General features: G+C 42.0%; 1 protein-coding gene across 1 annotated transcript in view; it reads left to right on the top strand.

Annotated features, from left to right (window-relative positions):
• Positions 1–612: 612 nt before the first annotated feature.
• The window catches only part of LOC142564308 (venom metalloproteinase antarease-like TpachMP_B), a 33,668-nt gene continuing 13,374 nt past the window's right edge, over positions 613–20,906 (top strand). The window contains exons 1-5 of the mRNA XM_075675259.1: positions 613–784; positions 6,157–6,234; positions 10,791–10,930; positions 13,761–13,813; positions 18,480–18,585. Of these exons, the coding sequence (XP_075531374.1) occupies positions 665–784; positions 6,157–6,234; positions 10,791–10,930; positions 13,761–13,813; positions 18,480–18,585 (497 nt within the window). The 5' untranslated portion in view covers positions 613–664. The remainder of the gene's footprint in view (positions 785–6,156; positions 6,235–10,790; positions 10,931–13,760; positions 13,814–18,479; positions 18,586–20,906) is intronic.

Raw genomic sequence — 20,906 nt, 5'->3', positions numbered from 1 at the left:
CACAGAGATTGTAACGTGAGCTTATTTGTAGGAGCAAATGCTAGGCAATCCTCGTGTTCAACAATTATGATCGGATGCTGTCGGTGACTAGCAAAGTGCACTTACGCACCAAAACATTTCTAAATTCGGTCCCTGCAATGCACGCTTAATGTACTTAACGTACGTCTCGTATATATAAATTGACGCGTCTCAAACGCAGAAATGCTATTACCATACAGGCATCTATCCGGAGAAATAAGGTAAGCTTTCCTCATGCCGCGGTGGATTACCGGCTATGGTAAGGCGCTGATCAGCCAGTGGTCAGGGTTTGGATCCCGGACATTGGTGGTTGTGCTTCAATGAAGTTGAAATCCAAGAGCTTTCGGATACATAGGTTTAGAGGCACTTTAAGAAAGCCAGGGATGTTCACCTTAAAGCGTTGTACCATATTACGGTTTGCCTAATATCATGATAATGGTAGTTGAAACACAAGAAATTTAAGCTTGCATTAAAGTAAAAAAAAAAACTAAATTTGTAATCGTAAAGATGACTGCAATAAAATTTTCACGGTGTTTAATAACCCTTGTGAAAGGATAAACTGTATTTGCGGTTCCTAAAAAACTGTTTCCTGCCACCTGACAAAAAAAAATATCTACAACCGTGTGTCCCCACGCTTTTAGGTCCAATGCTTGCCACGATTGAGGCAGCCGTAGTCGTGAGTTATGAATATGGTTCTTCTTTTCAAGCAACCAATGGGCACCAACACAAACATCTCATTGACTATTTGCGTCTCTTCTTCGTTGCCGTGAGTATACCTCACATCTCTGCAAGTCTTGAGTGTCACCATTCGGGCTACTGTACAGATGCAGGGTTACGCTGCTATATCAGAGTCACAGAAGCAATTCACGGCCGAGGCAACTGTTATTAGTTCATAGTAATAATAATAATAATAATAATAATTATTATTATTATTATTATTATTATTATTATTATTATTATTATTATTATTATTATTATTATTATTATTATTATTATTATTATTATTATTATTATTATTTCCCATCAAGAAAGGTGGAGGAGGCTGCAGGTAAGAGCTGCACGAACAAAGGGCTGCTTGACAGGGTCCCGCAGCCCCCTTTACAAGGCGGCAGTAAAAAGGTTACAGGAAAGAACATCGAAAACATACATAGGCACCGAAATGGACACTGGGAATGAACACAAAAATCATCCAATGAGAAAAACTAGATACCTAATAAGTATTGTTGCCGTATTGCAGGAATGGGTATTTTTTTAAATGTCAATGGTACTTTTGTTGTAATTATTCAGGAGAGTGGGCAGTGTGAAGGACAGTTCTTCTGTTGAGTAGTTAGGCCGAGGGGTTATACCATTTCCTTTTTCTTTATGCCGAGTAATGTGTATGGAAATGTTCTCTCTCAGTGATGATACGTCGCGTAGAAACGTTCTATTTTCAAATGCTTCGCGTTTGAAGGCTAGTTTTAGCTTATAGTCAAAGATTTTTTTACTGGTATAATGTTTGTTTTTTGAAAATAACAGTGTGTATGGGTGTTATATGGCAAGTCATAAAGCAGTCTGACATTTTTTTTCTGGAGGACGAAAAGTTTCTGTAAGTTAGTTTGAGTAGTTGTGCCCCGAACCAGTAAACAGTAATTTAGATTAGAGTAAAAAAGCGAATTATATAGAAGAAGTTGGACCTTGAATGGCAGGCATGTTCTTAGGCGAGATCAGACGTCAACTACACGAGTTAACTTTGTCAAAAGAGTGTCAATGTGGTTATCCCAAAGGATATTATTGGGAAAGGTTACGCGAAGGATTTTAATTTGATCACTTATTTGTAGTGGTTCGCCCCAGACGTTAAGTTTACTGGAGTGTTGAACTGCTTCGATTTCGGCATAAATAGAACAGTAATATAACATAATCTAAGAATATTCGCGTAAATACTTTTTGGGTAGAATAAGCTTTTGCAAGTCACGAAACAATAAAAACTGGTTTTTATAATATTGTTGCCCTTCGTAAATCTTAAGCTTTAACTATAATAAGCATTTCACAGACAGATTCATTTACGGTGACACTTTACCCGATAACGTTAGGTTACCTTAGTGCCAGATTAGTGTCACGTAGATGTCTTCACTTGCCATCATACAACATAACCATGTGTTCTTTATAAAACGCTGAGGAGAGTTTCAAGTAACGTGCTTTCGATAGGATATGAGCTGAATTTTGAGCGTTATCTAAATTTAACCAATGCTTGTTCTCTCATGTATTCCTTCATAGCTTTTACACAAAAAATTGTACCTTGCTACACTGATTCGCTTTAGAACTCTTTCCACAACGTTGTTATGAAAATGAATGAAACTTTGCTTGGTGTTAGGTGGTGTCCACAACCCACACTACATTGATGGCTCCTTCGCCAATACTAAAGTAAATCCGGAAGCCTATGCTTTTTTGTACAACCAACGCTGGAAATCAGTGCAAGAGCCATAAAAAAAGATTGGTAATTCTGTTCTGCACCAATACTTCGAAGACCATTCTTTTTTGCAATGCGTACGTCAACCTTACCACAAAACAAAAATACGCTGAAAAATATCCCAGCAGAAGTTCCCTCATACTCTGATACAGATGGTGCTGACGCAGCTGTTACAACCATATTGACGATATTGAAATGTTTATTCATGATAAAGCATTATAAGCCCCATGATGCAGAAAATCTGGCATGATCGCGCGATAGTACCAAATCAGGCCGACGGAGTAAAGATAAAGAACACGTGGGACATAGCTGGGGCTGACGTCAAATTTTTCAGGGAGGTTCCCGGAAACAAAGTTTTGAAATGAAAATTTTGTTCATTTGGGGGCCTCAGTTGAAATCAAGCCCGGGCATCTGGGGTGCGAAACAAGCACGGTTACCCCGACGCCACGGTCGCTCCACGATTCCGGATGACTAAAGATGTGCCTAGTGCGTGCGCCATTGCACACATCCCGTCGCTACCATCTGGCTGGTACATCCACTCAAACTCAGCAGCCTGATGGCTGCGGCATTAGAGTTGATTAGGGTGAATTAAGGTTGGTACAAATTAGAGCAAGATGAGTCAATATATGCGTCATTGATATATGTGTCATGCAAGGATGCCCCAGTACGTCTGGCTTGCCATCGGCCCTTGAGGAACTGAGCGCCTAAGATCAGACCTATGGATGTGAAAAAAGAAAAACTGCAGTTTGCTTACATTTGTTACGAATTTCTAACTTCGTACTCTGTGATTCTTTCATTCCCTAAATAAATATATTTTCTTATGCACATTCTCGCATAAGAGGGCATGTTTACATGACTAATTTACAGTTGTACTTATAAGCAAAGTTTTGAACGTGCTGACTGGTAACCGAATTGCTGTGAGCTATATATACGTTGCAGACATTATGTTGCGTATGCAAATATTCTATGCATATTATTTGCTGACTTTATTATTGCCTTTTTATTATTGCCCACTGTCTGAACCTATGATGTTTCTCTGACTGATCTTTGTTGATGTATTTTGTCTGTGTATATTGTGCAAGGGGGCCGGAGCCCTTGTCAGGTGCTCTGTCGCCTTTAGCCTCAGTGCTCTCTTGGACTGTGTCTGAGGAAATAATAAAGAAAGAAATTATTGCAATCATTTGAGTGCTTGACCATTGTCACGGTGAGGATATGAACACGAAATTTACGGGCGATAATATTTAGACCAAGGTGTTTTCTCATAAGAGACCTGCGGGGCGCTGAGTGTGCAGTTCCTGTTTGCCGTTGAGTGTACTTGATATATTCGCATTGTAATGAGGCAAAACATTCTGGCACCTTCCTTTACCTGTTTCCTCCTTTATCTTTACGCTTTCCTTTTTTGAAAAGTACATACAATTGACGGTGGCCAATTGCCGAAAAGGTAATCACAGTGACGTCTTTCGTATGCAACTTAAAAAATAACGCATAGTTCAAAAGTTCGCGTTATGAGAACACGAGCAGTGAATACTAGCATGCTTGCCAGTGAATGTTATTTTTTTTCTCCTAAAGGATGCCAGCAGTAGTGTTACCACTTAGAACTGTGTAACAGAATAAATCTCTCTTGCATAGGTTAAAAATATTTATAGATTTCATTCACTGTAAAAAATGTGGACCGCAATGTCTTCCAACCAGGACTAGCACGGAGTGCAAGATATGAAGATAGAAACTGAGTCACTTAACAATTCTTATGTGATGTGAAACCGGAGGCATTACGACTTCTCTGATTATTTGCTTATGTCCATGATACGTGACGTCCCACATTGTTACGTGCCTTTCACAACTCTACTTTAATCCACCGTAATCCACCTCGTTCCAGTTTATGCTGTCCTTCAATCCAGATTGATCTACCTTTCTCTCATTCATACTAATTTAATACACATTGCTCTAATTTGCACCAACCATTATCCACCTTAATCCAATTTGCTCAACCTTAAGTGACCTTGCTCTAATTCGTTTCAACCTTAATTCACCATAATACCCTCTAATTATTCAGCCAGATTGCTGCGTCGTGATGTGTGCAATGACGCACGCAACAGCCGGACCTTTAGTCAGCCAGAACCATGGAGCCGGCGTGGCATCGGAGACTACCCATCTCGCACCCTCGAAGCCTGGGTTCCATTCCCACCCAGACCAGATGTATCAAATTTTCTCTTGAAAGCCTTGAATTGACTTTGTTTACAGGAACCTCAAAGAACAATTTGAGGAAAATCTGATCAATTTTGTGTGTTTTTCTTTTTCGGCCATCGGCCATATTTATGCAGCCATCGCATGATCAGGAGGGATTTTCTGGCTCGTGAGAGATATAATGCTTTCGCATTATTATGTGATAAATACAATGGTTTACAATAGAGTAATGCACTATACATGAAACAATCAACAGCGTTTTAATCTGCATAATATTGGTACGTAACGCACATTCAGACAACCACACTTACATATTTTATCAATATAAAAGAAAAAAAACGGGAAATATGTATAAGACCAGACCGCACTGGATGTCGGGCGTGTCGTGGATAGCGTCAAGTCTTTGTAGTGTTATATCTAAAGAACTCAAGAAAAATGTACAACATCACTTGACTGTTGTGGATAATGTTGCAGATAAAGCGGGGGTTGCGCATAATTTCGTTGCTTAAGCTGCCCTAATCCATGTCCAATCACATTATTTGGCGCTATACTCAGATCACGAAGAGTACACGTAGCATCTGTGATCAACGTTTTTTTCATCTTTGTCACAATCAAAGAAGGCACAAAGAAGGCCCTAAATCTCCAGGTGCAAATTTCATTGCTTGAATTATTGAAATGGTGATGTAATGTTACTGTGAGGAGTAAAGATTGAAGCATACCCTTTTCTAGTGGGCGACAGTGGACTTCAATGCGAATAGCATTCATTTTCCCACTTTACGTTTTCTTATCTGTTTCTCTCTAACATGTTTCACACACTGACGCAACTTGTGTACACTATGGGCCACTGCACATATGCTGGCCGCTGTACTGGCGAGCAGACAACATGGGCCGTAGGGCATGGGCCCAAACTCACAACTTGCGGCTGGCTACATTCTTGCTAAGTAGACAACTATGTGTCGCTGGCATGTGCCAATAGGCAACTTCTTCACTGTCTATGTAGTATTACCATGTTAAAATTATCGATCAATCCAACAGAACGGATGCTTGGATCTGCAAAAGGTGAAAGAAGGGGTATGTGGCCATAAACACAATTAAGCGTCAGCAGTCCATCCACAATAGCCTCCCCCCCCCCAGGTGCTTGGCGGAAGTCCATTGAAACAAAGTTGGAGCCACACTATTAGGATACTACGAAATTTCGACTGACGTGCAGTTATAGAACAATATATACTGTGCTGCGATGATATTTTTTATTGGAGCTGTCAGAGCGATTGCTACTTCGCGTGTGTGCGGTGGCAGTACGCGGTGCCGCTACATTCCTTTAATGCTAATCATGTTAACATCGGCAGAACTCATCGGTGAACTAGGTTCTGCGGGAATTTTCAGAATAGGCTGGAATTTTCAGAATGTTAGTGTTTGAAAAAGTATGTTTTACAAAGAAAAATACAAAGAACATAGAATTTTGCAATAATCATTTGAGAACATCTGTGATCTATTTATTCTACATCAAGGTGAACGTAATCCTGGGAAACACGGAGAAAGAGATGCTCGACATGCACCTCGTCATTACCGACGTAGTTGTTTTAACGGTGAGTTTCCCTCTAGTCATTTTATAAAAAATAACAATAAATAAACTATCGGGTTGTACATACCAAAACTACGATCTGATTATGAGGCACTCCGTAGTCGGAGACTCCAGAATAAGTTCGACCACCTGAGTCCAAATTGAAGTAAGAGGGTCTTTTCGCCTCCATCTAAATCTGGCCGCCGTGGTCGGGATTCGTTCCCGCAACATCGTGCTTCACAGCCCAACTCCATAGCCACGTAAGCAACCACGGCAAGTTGTCATTTTATCCGTATGGCTACAAAAAGCACACATATGTAGCACCACAGTGTGGCACATCTAAGTTTAAATAATATATTGCCCAAGCGATCAACACTAAACTTGCTCCTCTAGTTCTGCTCGTTCATATAAGGGTTGTCGAAGGAAGAAAAAAAAATGCAGTAATTGGTCGGCCCATCTCGTTTTCAAATTTGATTGATTGAAATATGGGTACTATAGGCTCACAGCGAAATGATCTTGGCAGTAAATATGTAATGAACACAAACTTTTTAATGTTTGATAGTATGCAGAAAACACGTACACGAATTAAACTGTGAAATAGAAAAAAATAGTTGGTTTCCAATTTACCCTACCGCCCCCAACTTCGGTGGAGTTAAAGGCGTAACGTATTACGCCCAATTCTCGTATTGCTAATCTTTTTGCAAATTAATTCGGGACGCAAGAACGAATACCGATTATAACCAGCTAGAAACGATGCAAAGGCAAGCGTTTTAAATTTTGAGGGAATTATATGGTGAACCTAACGATTTAGAAACTGATGCCTTGACTATCACATATAAGTTGCTCAAAGCAAGCGGACTGCTGCTTCAAAACACACACATACAATTATACAAACACGGACATACAACATACAGTACCGGCCGGCATTTGTTATTAGTGAATAGTGAAATCACGAACATGTACAAATTTCGGAAAGTCTCTTCTTGCCTATCAAACACTCATGCTTATTACTTGTCTCACATCATGCACTACATTAGCGTTTTACAACAGGCAGTCAAGTCGGAAATCCGAACATTTTGGTTCCATGAGTGAACACATTACATATTTTTATGGCAAAATTGCATTGTTCATTGTGTATTGTATTTTTGTCTCAATATGTTACTCTACAAGTATGTATACGCACCTGCAATGGTATTGTGTTCAAGAGCGAAGTATTCATAGATAAATAAATAACTATTCTATATTCAATTTATCAGATTGTTTTGTTCTTATTTGCTTTACAAATGTTGTGTCTAGTTTATTGCAGTTTTCTTTTTCTAATCTGGGGGCGAAAAGAAAAGAGTAGCGTATTAGTGCAACTTGACTGGTTTAGCCACCTCTGAAGCCGGCAGTAGCAAAGCCCATATAAAAATTTTGTATAATTAATGGTTATAAATGCAAGATAATCAAGCGCAACAATGAAGAGGATATTTAAATATATAGTAACAACAACTCTCACAGAAACGAGCGTATTATTCGAATAGTACTATAGATATGACAGATATAGATATATAGATATAGATATTCGTACGTTAGGTACACTCAAGAACACTTTGCTATTTCATAGTTAACCATCTCAGAATCATAGTTCTGCATTGGAATAACAGGCAGGCGTCTGGTGTTCTTATTAGATAAAACGTCCTGCTGCGTTCAAGTGCAAAAGGTTCAAGAAAACACTGTTTCTTCTGACAATTTCATTCTTATAGAACCAGTCTAGACTTCGAGCAAGAAGTTTTGCTGCGGGAAATACAAAAAATTGTTCATAAATATAAGCTACGTGCCTATCATATGGCGCATTAGCGATATTGCACACTATTTTCTTTTTTCCAATGAGAATGGTTTCTGAATATTTCACGCAGTAGATAACAGTGTCTTAATATGGAAAGAAGTCTCCATATGAAAAGACAGGGCCGCAATACAAATTTCGGCTAGTCTTGAAATGTAGTATGTATCTATTACGAGAATTATACAGGCAACCTGGAAACGAGTGAAGGCGAACGTGTGAGATTTGGGCAGCCCTAGAATGTATGGGTGAAAGTGACACATAAGAGACTCGAACTTAATCAGATACTCGGCCACAACATTGTTGAAATCGCTGGATGGCGGACTGCACATCTGTTTTTCTTTAGGAATGAAGACCGTTGCATCAGTCTCTTAATATAAAATCCTAAAGCAGTATTTCACACCCAATCTGCCTTGAATTTAGCTCGTAGTTTGCGGCATCTCCGAACAATAATACGTCGGTATAAAAGTGTCCATGAAATTAAAGCGGGTCCACGAACATCATGTTGCTGTAGCTCTTTAGGCTCGCTGGGATGCTGGGTAGTATAAAATGACCTGGTAAAATGTAAGGAGATAGCCAGTTACACACCCACCACGGTAGCTTAATGGCGCTGTCATAGCGCTCTTAAGCCAATGGGCGCGGGATCAGAACCCTACGGTGACAGCACTTTGATGGGGGCGAAATGCAAAAACGCCCGTGTACCATACATTGGGAACGCATTAAAGAAACCCAGGTGGTCAAAATTATTCAGATGTCCCCCGCTACAGTGTGTCCCATGATTACATTGCGGGTTTGCAGGTAAAGCTCCAAAGTTTCTTGTTCCTGTGCGACTAATTGCTTTTCAGTCTTACGGTCGCAGCACTTTTTTTGCTAGTACGTCCTTAGTTGGTCTGTTTGGAATGAATTAAAATTGCTGATCCGTAATTATGGAGTTTCTAAAAAAAATTTACGAACACACCCCAATCGTGTTTGCGTTATGCCCTTTGAAGAATACGGCAGTTGTGATATGCATGTGTAGTTGCCAAGAACAATCCGATACCCCTTTTTTTAGATAACTACTGCTTTTGCTGTCAGCATGTCCATACGAAAATAACCTGCTTCAAGAGAAAGGGTCTAATGCGCGTCAGACAAGGCGAAATTTGGCATAGGACATCTTTATTCACTCTTCTTTGTGTGTCATGTGCAACAAGGATATGCGAAATTCTTACGTTGATGAACGCAGAATGAGCCTTAGGTAGTCGGTTGGCTTGAAAAATAATGAGCGTGCCCATTTTAGAACTAAATAACTGAATACGTCTAAGTTATCGCGTGTATCATTATTGAAGCCCACTTCATAACGGAATGTATATTATTTTCCAAACGAACGCATTTGCCTGATGAAACGGTGCCGTGAGTAGACTGGTAAGACTACGGTTATTTTTACGATGTAGTTAAGGCGCTTCGATTTGTCTTTAGGTTTGCTACGACATGCTGGCTAAAAATGTTGTTATAATACGTTATCATAACCGAACTGACTTATTTATTTATTTATTTATTTATTTATTTATTTATTTAGAGATACTGCTGTCTCGATACATGAGACATAGCAGGAGTGGATACACCGGACACTAGATCAAAATAACATACAATAAATAGCAACGTAATTACAAATTGTGGTTAGACAATTCTTTTAAAAACTCTTTATTGGGTTTTTTGCGCAAGGAACCAGCTAGGTTGTTCCGAATTTCAACAGCGCCCGGAAAAAATGAATACTTAAAGAAATTTACCAAAGACTGGAAATGAGCAATATTAAGTTTGTGGGAACGGACGTGGCACACCCAGTGGGATGACTGAAGGAAGTCGGTGCCTGAATGCAACTGATGTCCCGATTGAGACGGCTACGCAGAGAAATTTACCTTGCAAGCGATAGCGGCCTTCACTCCTCTCTTCCGAATTTTGCATCGTATCGGTACCGTTTCAAAGTTATGTTGGTTTATTGTCTCTTTATTTTGTTTGTGCATTGAACGTATCATTATTGCTGTATTTTGTACGGCCCTCATCTCTCTTCAAGTTGCCCAGGACAGCTTTCTTACCAAACAGTCCCCTAACGTATATACTGGAAACAAGGTTGTTTGGTAGGGTTTAGTATATTTCAAAGCTTTTTAAGGGCTTGTTCTCAATAATAATGCCACACTAAATCAAAACGCTAAAGCAGCCTGGGTGGTTTAAGGTTTTCTTTGAAAATGCTGTTGTCATTAATATCGATATAACAGGTTGGTTATTAAAAGAGAAACTGCAGGTCGAAGTTTGAGTCTTTTTAATTTCACGCCAAATCTCCAAGGCCGGGACGCTACTCTGGAGTCAGGGATTTGAAAACTATTCTTTCGTGTTTAGACGCGTTGGCTGAGGAAACGTTCCCGAAACTAACCATATTTAATCGTTGGCGCGTTTAGAACACAACGTAGTCTACCTTTACCGCTAAACAATAACCTAGGCCTTACTGAACGCTGTCACAATCTATGATGTCACAGCGAAATGGTAGTGCAATCTTAAGGGGTCGTTGCCACCAGTCTTTTGTTAGTGCACTTTTGCTTGCATGCAAAGTCCATTATCGTGGTAAGAGAGGCGTTGTTGGTATTGTAGAAGTGTGTTTTACAGATACAAAAGAAATGATTTCTTCTCCCATTTGTCCCTTTAAGCTCACCCTTCTGTTTCTATTTGACGTCACAAAAGAATTGGTTGTTGGAAGTCAATGATGTGCTCGTTTTACTCCCTTTCAGGAATACACAGAATTTTTCACTCAGAAAAACGCAGATGACGCTAATTTAATTGACGCCAGTACGCTAGACCCATTGTTTAATTTTATGAGCTCTAATGGGCACTTGTTTTCCGAAGCCGACGTTGTGGTATACTTCAGCAAGTAAGTTGAAAAAGTCTTGCGATATCTGCTTTTTTGTGCTGCAGGCTGCTTACACATCTATGGTATCGGATGCCTCCAACTGTAGCATTCTGCATCACATTCACGTGTGCTCGCACACTTGCATGATCATGAGCAGGTGTTGGATATGTACAACGACAGGCTTTAAATAATGTCTTGCGAAAATACTTTTCGAAGCGAACAGAAACGTTCTCATCTTGTATTACTGGATTTTTTTGTATCAGAGCAATAGAATAATAGTTGCCCGATTAATGAGTTAGGGTTACACAACAAAGCAGCGCTGCGTACTAATCTTTTTAAATATATTGACGGCTTCTTTATATACTCACTGCCGCTCGTTTCACCACAGAGTAACTGTATATAGGAACAAGTCGTTGCATTAAAACAACAAAGCGCAGGTCTAACTTGCCTATGACATTATGAAAGCAGTAATCTTCAAAGATGACACATTTACACACGCACCAGCCGTCCTCAGATTAATAAAATACTAGATTATTCCGAGAATACGGCAAAGCGCCCATATATTGGTTGGCTCTAAAATGTTTTGCGCTCTTATGTGGACGATACCTAAAAAAACGACCTTGCCCCATCCTCTAATTTAGCAGCATACAGGGTGTTTCACGTAACTTGTACCAAGGAATAAAAAAATGATTAGCCGCAGCTGAATGAAACCGACGGCAGATAGTTTGCCATCTTGTGGCATTCATATTGTTATGTGTCGTCATATTAGCAGGAAACGTGTTATGTTCTTGACAATATATTTGTATTTCTCCTTGAAGTATGTCACTTGATAGTTATACCCATAATATGTTGCGTATCCGACCTTCATTACGGGTGATTCTCTAAATAAAACACCCATTTTGTGAATTGCAAGCAGGCTTCTACATAACGGGCTATATGTAAGTAATTACTTGTAATCAATAAAAGTTTTCTTGGTTTTTTAATTTAACGTCTTCACTGCAGAAACATAAGTCAGCAAGGAACTGGGTAAATATCTTAAACTTTGATTTCACACTATGTGAGGGGCTGGACCGATATAAACTTGTAACGCAAATATCACTTGCAGCCCAAAAATTCGTGTCCACAAATGCAGAGCTCAGCCGAGGCATCGGGTCCTGCTTTAGAAGTTGAGCACATAATTGTACTGGCTGGGAAAGAAATGCAATTTTAATGCCTCGATACTTTTTGCTCAGGAGTACACGGCTTTAGAACAAGCGTCCACAATTGTGGATTCTGGTTGCGAAGTTACTGTATACTTAGTTTACGTGGTAACGCTCCCTGCAAATGAAGTGCCTTTTCAGTAATCGATTACATGTGAGCACTTGCTCTATGTCGAGGTAAGCTGTAACAAGCGACGTAGCTTTGAAATATGAATATGGCAGAAACTACATCAGAAAGCTCGATATAGTGCCACTACGCAGTCTCGCGGATATACGCGTTCAGACAGGCAAACTTGAGGTCTCTGTTCGTGTGTCCTATTTGAACCAGTACTCACATGTCTCAATAAAGAAGTGCACTTAGAACCCCATTGCTCGGAAGTCACATAGGGGCAGTTTTCTTTCAGCTTTTCATTCGCCCAACCAGGCACATTTTTTCAATTCCTCAGCAACGATGTAGCACTGAGGTTCAAAGAGGAGCCAGGTACTTAGTAACCACAATATTCTGCATAATATCCGCGATGCTTACATACTGCCCTACGCCCAAGAGCGCACACTGAGCAAATCAGCTAACCTGCATGCGTTCCCCTCTCGTATTGCTCCGCACGCTAGTTCTAAGCTTCGCTGCTAATGTATGCAAAGGAGAAACGAGAAGCGATGACGAACGAACTTTTTAAAAGCAGTTGTTAGTGTTCCTATGGAATGCATGAAGGGCTGCAGACGACGCCCTGGAAAGACCAGCCAGCTCCTTCTATTTAGTCTATCAATGCAATGTTGATGAAAGTTTGGAAAAAGTAGCGTAGAGGTAATCTATCCCTCTTGAGTACTTCCTCAATCATTTTCGATTGGCAGATATTGGTAACTGAAATCACATGCATTTTGAAGGAAGATTTGTTCATTCTAAAGGGTTATTCTTCTTTTTTTTATCGTGCACAAGTCTGGCTGTAAGAGATTGAGGTAAAAACATAAAGACTAATTTCCTTTCAAAATTTCGAGGACGCTTAAGCTTTGCCTTTAAGAGTGGAACGCGACAGCATTCAAAGATCCCTGACCGCTTCTAAAGCTTCCCGGCAATTGCAGCTTATGCAACCTTAATGTTTAGAGAGAAACGCTGGCGGCAAATGTTATGCACGAAGGCAATATTGAAGGTACTTGCTTTCTCCTCCTTCGCCTCCATGCGCCAATGCCGCGGATGCGCGGAGGCGAGCGCCATCTGGACGGCGTTGTTGCAAGTAATCGAGCGGGGGGAGGGGGCGCATATGAACGGAGGGAACGCTGGAAAAGGGGTTTGTGTTTGAGTTTCAGCGACACAGAATTATGTTTTCGCGTATATTCAAAATATCAACGGGCACTATCATGTGTGCAGGTTGTGTGTAAGCGGTACTATAATCCTTAGCCGTATGTGAAACCGCATGTAAAAACGTGTTTTACGCATAAAAATTCAATCAAATCAGTAACCCCTCTGCGCCACATGGAGGGCCTGCGTGGCTCCGTATGCGTGGTTCGGAATGATTTAGCACTCACAAGAATGTCTGTGAGCGCAAAACTACTCCTTATATTATGCCGTAATTTCAATCTAAATGCTTGAGTTTCATTCTAGCATTAGTCGGTACTTTATTGTAAGCCTTCCCTTATTCAAGCTCTGAACTCCGCAGGTATAAGTTCGCCCTGCCCTATGAAGACAAAAATGGGTTTAGGCCAGTAAGAGGTAAGTGATACTGCTTTTATGTAATATTGATCGTGATCGGCTGTTTAGTATCTTCATGCGTGTTGTCGCCGTTAATCTATTTCAGCATATGCTGATGAGGTATCTTGTCGCCGAGTAGTGGCGCTGCCGAGAAGTGCACGCGTGACCGCCTAAACGAGAAGCGTAGGGGCCAGTGCCTGCTAACACTGAGAATTGTTCCCTCGCTTACCGCACACTGAGTGGCACATACTCATTTTTCCAAGTTGAAGAGAGCTTTATTAAAGGGTGGCACATAAACAATGCATTGTTGGCGCAGCTTCCAAAAGTGTTGGCGTGAAAGGCGTTAATTTAAAAGGTGCATATACCAAGTGCAATTGTGATGCTGTGTGGAAATGCGTCGGATCCTTCAACGTTGCTGAGAAGTGGCACATAAAAAGCTACTACAGTTAACGTCAAATACATTTATTCAAGAGCAGCGCACACCTACTGGCACAGACCCAGTGGCGAAAGTTGGCGTCGAAGAGGTTCACTGAAAACCAGCCCACACCGAGTGGCACACAGACATTGCTGCAAGTCGGCATCAGAGGGTTCCAATGAACAGCAGTAGCTACCCCCTCCCACATATACATTGACACATTTGGCGTGAAATACGTTAAAGAGAGGCAGTTGCTGGTATATCTTGGCACATACCCAGTGGCCCAAGTTCATCTAATGCTCGGTTTCGAACTAGGTTGCCCTCAGTAATGCAGCCCGACACGCTAACCATCCGAGCATGGACGGCTTAGTGACCTATGAGTATCTGCAGGATATAAATGCGAGCTGTTCAGTCAGCGCCTAAAAACTGCACCTGAAATGGCCATTTCATTTGTTCTATGTTGATTCTGCTTTACTCTGTGGAGTTGCATTGTAACCAGGTCTATTTTCCCGCCAATGAGGCACTGTGCAGTTAGCCAACAATGGGCGCTGGTGTCATTCTTACCATAGGGATCCAAAATACATGCGCTCTTTTAGGGTGATGACATCTTTTATAAAGGCACTTGCCGCGCCTCCTTAACGGGCAGGTTAAACTTTCTGACAAACTGTAAGAAGCAAGAGAAAGTAGCGAAAGACCAGCCGACAGACCAAGATTCCCGCAACCCAAGCGGCGTGAAACTAACAATTTTTTAAGGAACTTTGGTTTCCGCAGCCAGAGATCTATTGAGTGTACGAGCGCAGTACACGGCCCGTTCGTTTCAGCTAAACAGGCTTGTATGCACAGTATTTAACATAGCACACTTCGAAAACCACCCTTTATGTGTTATTTTTTTATCCGCAGCATGCGGAGGGTGGGCTTATATATCTTAGAGCAATTGATCGTTATATGCAACATCATCGCTACGGTCACAGTGGAAATTCGCTTCCGGTGTCCCTTTCATTGCTATGTCAGTAATATTGCTGTTACAATATCAATCGAGAACTATTAAAAAAAATTAAATTATGGGGTTTAACGTGCCAAAACCACTTTCTGATTATGAGGAAGGCCGTAGTGGGGGACTCCGGAAATTTCGACCACCTGGAGTTCTTTAACGCGCACCTAAATCTAAGTACACGGGTGTTTTCGCATTTCGCCCCCATTGAAATGCGGCCGCCGAATCGAGAACTATAAGCGGCTGATGAGTGCACTGATTTTATATGCTCACGATAGCCAAGCGGTGAACTCGATAACATAGTTTGGACTCCTATACAGAATACTGAAAAAGAAAACCCGCATACACCGCATTTTCAGCGAATGGAAGCAAGATGTGCCGAAATGTGGACAAGCTGCAAATAGCTAACCGTCTAAAGAGCTGAAGAGCAGTGCAGGCTTGTTTTGGGGCTAAGCAAATTATTTTAGCCGCGTTCACTAAAGGTGTCAAGTCATGAATCTCTCTTCGGGTGCTCGCTGAAATGGATGTTGCTGTCTATTATCAAGAACGAATCATATCAGTATTCCATGCCGCTTATTTGCCCAATTTCTTCAGTGCATTTTTCCACTTGACAAGTAATAACTTGAGGGTGAAGCGAGAAACATATAGGGTGTTCTAGGGCCTAATTCACCATTTTCTAACGTCCTACTCGTCGTGTAATTATAGTTCTGAGTTCAAGAGCAAGCCCGCGAGATACTAAAAATAAAAATCTTCGGATCCCACACACTGTGGCAGTCGACATAAACGAAGCTTTCTGTGCTGCGTGCTTTAATTGGTGATAAGTAGCGGTGATGTTGAGGACGAATGTTTAATTTATTCAACGTGTTGTCCAACACGAGAGGGGTGAGTTAATGTTGCCCCGCGTGCACCCCTGCTGTTTGTCCGCGTTGTGCACAAAACACAAAGGGAGATGCGTTTGCTTGAGGCGTTGTTGTGCGCCATATTTCATAACCTCTGAGGGGGTTGAGCATTGTCACTGCCGCACATGACACATTGCACCGTGGTAGAACCGTTAAAATTAAATTGGATTATGTGGCTGCTACTTCCCGAAACCACAATCAGATTATGATGCAAGCAGTACTGGCGGACTCCAGATTAATTTTGACACCGTGGTGTTCCCTAACAAGTCTCTAAATCCAAGTGTACGAGCGTTTTCTTTTCATTTCACCCCCGTCGAAATGCGGCAGCCGCGGTGTGAATAAAATCGGCGGCCTCCTGCAGTGCCATTATTTCAAAGCTACCGCGGCGGGCGCAGAAGTGTTGACTTGACGTGCGACTGCTTCCGTTGTGTCGCCTTGACGCTGCGGTGCGCTTTAACCAATGTGGCTATGCTTCTGCATGCAATGCGTAAGTTGTCCGTGAGACATATTTGCCTGCTTCCATTTTTCAGAAATAGCAGAAACACATCGTACCGAGCCTTAAACTTCCGTTTTTCCAGTTACCCCGCAACCGCTGTCGTGTCTATAGTAGCAGCGTTCCCGTGTCTTCTCACGTCACCTTTTCCAACCTCCCCCCCACCTCCCTCGCATTTGTATGGGAACTGCGGACGAAGAGCGGCAATGCTGTTATTCACTAGTTTCGCGACTGCGTTGGTTCTACCCATTCTCTGCTTCGCCTCCCCATCCTGTCGTTCATTCTATCCAGCTTCCATCTGGACTAGCACGTTGGTAGGAAGCTAAGCACTTGCGGGTAGTCACGGATAATTACAGCTGTCGAGAGGCTAATGTGGCGACGCCCAGGAAGCTCCAGTGGGCGTTGTGCACATTCCACCTGTTGCGGTCGAAAAGAGTTCTTCGCGTCTTTTCTCTGCCAGGCCATTTACATTATGTGCGCGCTCTGAACCACGTCCCGCCGCGAACTGCTAGACAGCAGCAGCAACAGCAGCAGCAGCAGCAGGTGGAATTTCGAAGCAAAAGGCAAAAAAAGCTTCGCCTTAACAAGCACCAGGCTTGGTGCTTGTGCTGGTGTACTGCTGGCTTGGTGCCGCGTATGAACTGATAGCCCCTCTGGTGATCTGCCTTGTCTGCTAACTGTTATCCTGAAGCGAAGTACGGGAATGACATAGCTGCCGTCAACCACATGGCCAACACAATGGACAACGCCTGCCTCTCTGGAAATGCTACTTTTTAAGCAGTAGCACACCAAGCTAAATGCGTTGTTCGTTGCTGTGCGGCGCGTTTGATAGTGTGACAATCGCGGCCTGAAAGTGGGCATGCCAGGTTATTTTTTCTTCCCCTTTTAAGGGCAGCTTTTCAAGTAAAGAAATGGAATAAATAACGAACAGGGAGTCAGAAAATGCTGAATTACGCACTTTCGAGAAAGCTCTACCACTTTCTCATTTGTAGTTTAATCAAATGGTTTCAATTTGCGAATTTGGTTAAGTAATATTGAAAAGCTGTTTATTTTGGCGGGCATGTTGTACATCTCCTGGCTATGAAAATTAATCCGGAGTGTATCACAACGGCGTTCCTCATAATCTAATCGTGGTTTGGCGCGTAAAATACGAAGAATTCATTCGTTCACTTAACAGGGAAACCCAGAATGTAAATATATATAAGGCGTACACGGGATGGCTACATGACTGAAGCTCTGCTACTGCTGAGAAGGCGTTGGTGAGTCCATGGCCAAGCTCGCAGTCTTGGTGCCCCATTTTGCTGTTTACAATTTCCCTGCACAACAAATGCCCAGGCAAAAGCTTCTCGCCAATTGCTTCGTTTATGTCAGGCCAAGACAATGAATTTCCGATGTTGCTATGATTTCTGTTTTAGAGTAAGAAGTTCTTTGATTACCACATCGCGAGTTGGCCTGCTGTCGTCGTGGTTGTCGCCGTTGGCTCTCTTTTCGAGTAGTAGATGTCCCAACGATACACACATACTCGGGAATATGATCACTTTAGCGTTGCTTTGCTTGACTAGAAACCTGCACTGGACCAAGCTCACTTTGCACAGTGCCATGAGCACATTCGGCCGAATCCTTCAACGCAGTGGTTGCCGAATTACGCGAAATCCCGCATAGGTGAGCATCCATCTGCTGGCTCTCGTGGAGAAATGCTGAAAGAACTGCGAATCTTGTATGTTCAAATTAAATAATAAACGGAGACTAGACTGTATCCCAGCACCTTGGCACAAATCTTAAATGTGTTCGTGAAGAGGCATTCACCACTCTCATTTTACACTTCATGGAGATGTTACGTTTAGAGCACGCGTAAGCATTTCCTTTATCTCTTTTCTCTGTTTCATAAGGACTGGCGTATGGCGGTGCAGCCTGCACTCCTTTTCGTGGTGCTTTAATTTATGATGACACCAACATGGCAGGCGTTTCATCAGCCGCTCATGAAATACTCCACCTGTAAGTATGTATGTATGCAGTCACTCTTTTACAAGTGGGCTAATAAAACATGTGCTCTCAGCGCTACCTTTGTTCTCCCCCAAAAACGTAAGTGTGTTTAAAAAATATATACCTTGTTTACACAAAACACGAGTCTTTCAATTTGACGTAAAGCATTTATTTCTTAGGTTTCATAATCTAAGTGAGGAAAAAAATTGAAATCCTGTGTCGCATACCTGCGTGGATACGAAAGGAGACGGGCACAGCTACTGGCTAAGAAGTCGAAGTCAAAGGTTCGCCCATCGGAGCGCGCGACAGAACTCGGGGAAGTCACCACACCGACTGGCAATGGGTCAGTGCTGTCAGCACTGTCGCAGAGCGAGGGGCAGTAATGGAACGGTGGCAGGATGAGTGGCGTCGGAGCCAGCTGTGGAAGAAGACGACGACGAACGCGCAAGCAATGGCACGAGCGTGTTTCTGTCACCACGCGACTTTTTGGGGGATCTCCGGCCTCGTCACCGGATTTGGTGCTTCATAACCCATGTAATGTTTTCGGGTTAATACAAAATCACAATGAACATTGGTCATTTTTTGAAGGAAGCACTCAACGGATGGCATCGCTGAAAAAAAAATGTTTTCTCTGCGGGCCTCGACATCATACTGCCAATAATAATATATGGGGTTTTACGTGCCAAAACCACTTTCTGATTATGAGGCACGCCGTAGTGGAGGACTCCGGAAATTTTGACCACCTGGGGTTCTTTAACGTGCACCTAAATCTAAGCACACGGGTGTTTTCGCATTTCGCCCCCATCGAAATGCGGCCGCCGTGGCCGGGATTCGATCCCGCGACCTCGTGCTCAGCAGCCCAACACCATAGCCACTGAGCAACCACGGCGGGTAGCATACTGCCAAGCATCATTTTATTTCAACAGCAGCAAATACCATGTGATATTCATTCTTGGCTAAAGAAATTGTTATAATTTTTTCGTACTTTCACATTGAATAAAGTACAGTTTGTTAAGTGGCACAAAAACTGGACCAATAAATATCAAGTTAATAGGTTTAGAAACTTTCAAGAACATTTCGGATAATATGGCCCGCAGATCGATTGGGAATACGCGGTGCTAGAGAGGGCGTGGAATTTAGATCCGTCACTGCAGTATAAGAGACTTACACATCTTTGTCTTTGATCTTCGGTTGTTTTCGTTTGATATTATGCATTAGGACGTGGAGAGTGGCGGTACCGTTGAGACGTAGACACAATTCGGAAACCCTAAGGTGGCATAATTTAATTTGTAAAACAGGACATACATTCATTTTAAAAGATTCTCATCGAATGACAGTGAGTTTCCACTTCAAGCACCAAAAAATCCTAAGCTGTGCTTTTAACTTAAAGTCCTATGTTTGTCGCTAATGTTCGTTATATCTCCATAAAACTTAGCACATGTATTTTGAAAAGTTAGATCACAAATCTTTAACCTACGACATGTCAGCGCAGGGAAATGGTGGAGCCTGCTTGATGTTGAATACATTTTTCTTTGCGCAACAACCCATGAAACGATCTTTCCAGAAAAAAATTCACATGTATTTTGCCCACGATAATAGCAATTGATTACTTTATCATTATCATGATCTTAAGCAGAAGCAGCAGCCTATTTTTATGTAGGCTACAGAACGAAGGCCACTTACACCGATCTCCAGTTCTCCCTGTCTTGAGCTAGCTTAATCCAAGTTGCACTTGCGATTTTCCTAATTTCATCACCCCACCAACTTTCCTGCCGCCCTCGACTTCGTTTACTATCTCTTGGCACCGATTCCTTAACTCTAATTATCCACTGGTTATCTGCTTTGCACATTAGAGGGCCTCCAGAACTCCATTTATTTATCCTAATGTCAACTAGAATATTGGCTATCCCCGTTTGTCCTCTGATCTACATAACTCTCTTCTTGACTGTTAACATTAAGTGTGTACGTAGACGTATACGCTTACTTTGGCAAATCGCAAATAAGGGGATAAAGAAAAAGAGGCACACGACACAGGCGCTGAATTCCAACAAGTATGTTGATTGCGTGAGCGCGGAATACATGAGCAGATAAGCAAGATTGGACACATTAACGGCGTGAAAGGCATGATAAGAATGACTTGACATTGCAGGTGGACGGAGATGTGTTAAATTTGCAGATGCGCGACTTCCCTGTCTAATAACTAGATCGATGGTGAACTGATGCATGAAGGACCAGGTTGTATGATGGAAAATTCCTCGATAATTTCACGCGTGCGCTTGTCGGCGTGCTTTTGGATGACGGCGACTTTTCTAAAATAGGGGGTGCATTTACAG

The sequence above is a fragment of the Dermacentor variabilis genome, chromosome 11, assembly GCF_050947875.1.
Source record: "Dermacentor variabilis isolate Ectoservices chromosome 11, ASM5094787v1, whole genome shotgun sequence".
Lineage (NCBI taxonomy): Eukaryota > Metazoa > Arthropoda > Arachnida > Ixodida > Ixodidae > Dermacentor > Dermacentor variabilis.
Note: the sequence above shows the minus strand (reverse complement) of the source record. Positions and strands in the feature narration are given on the sequence as shown.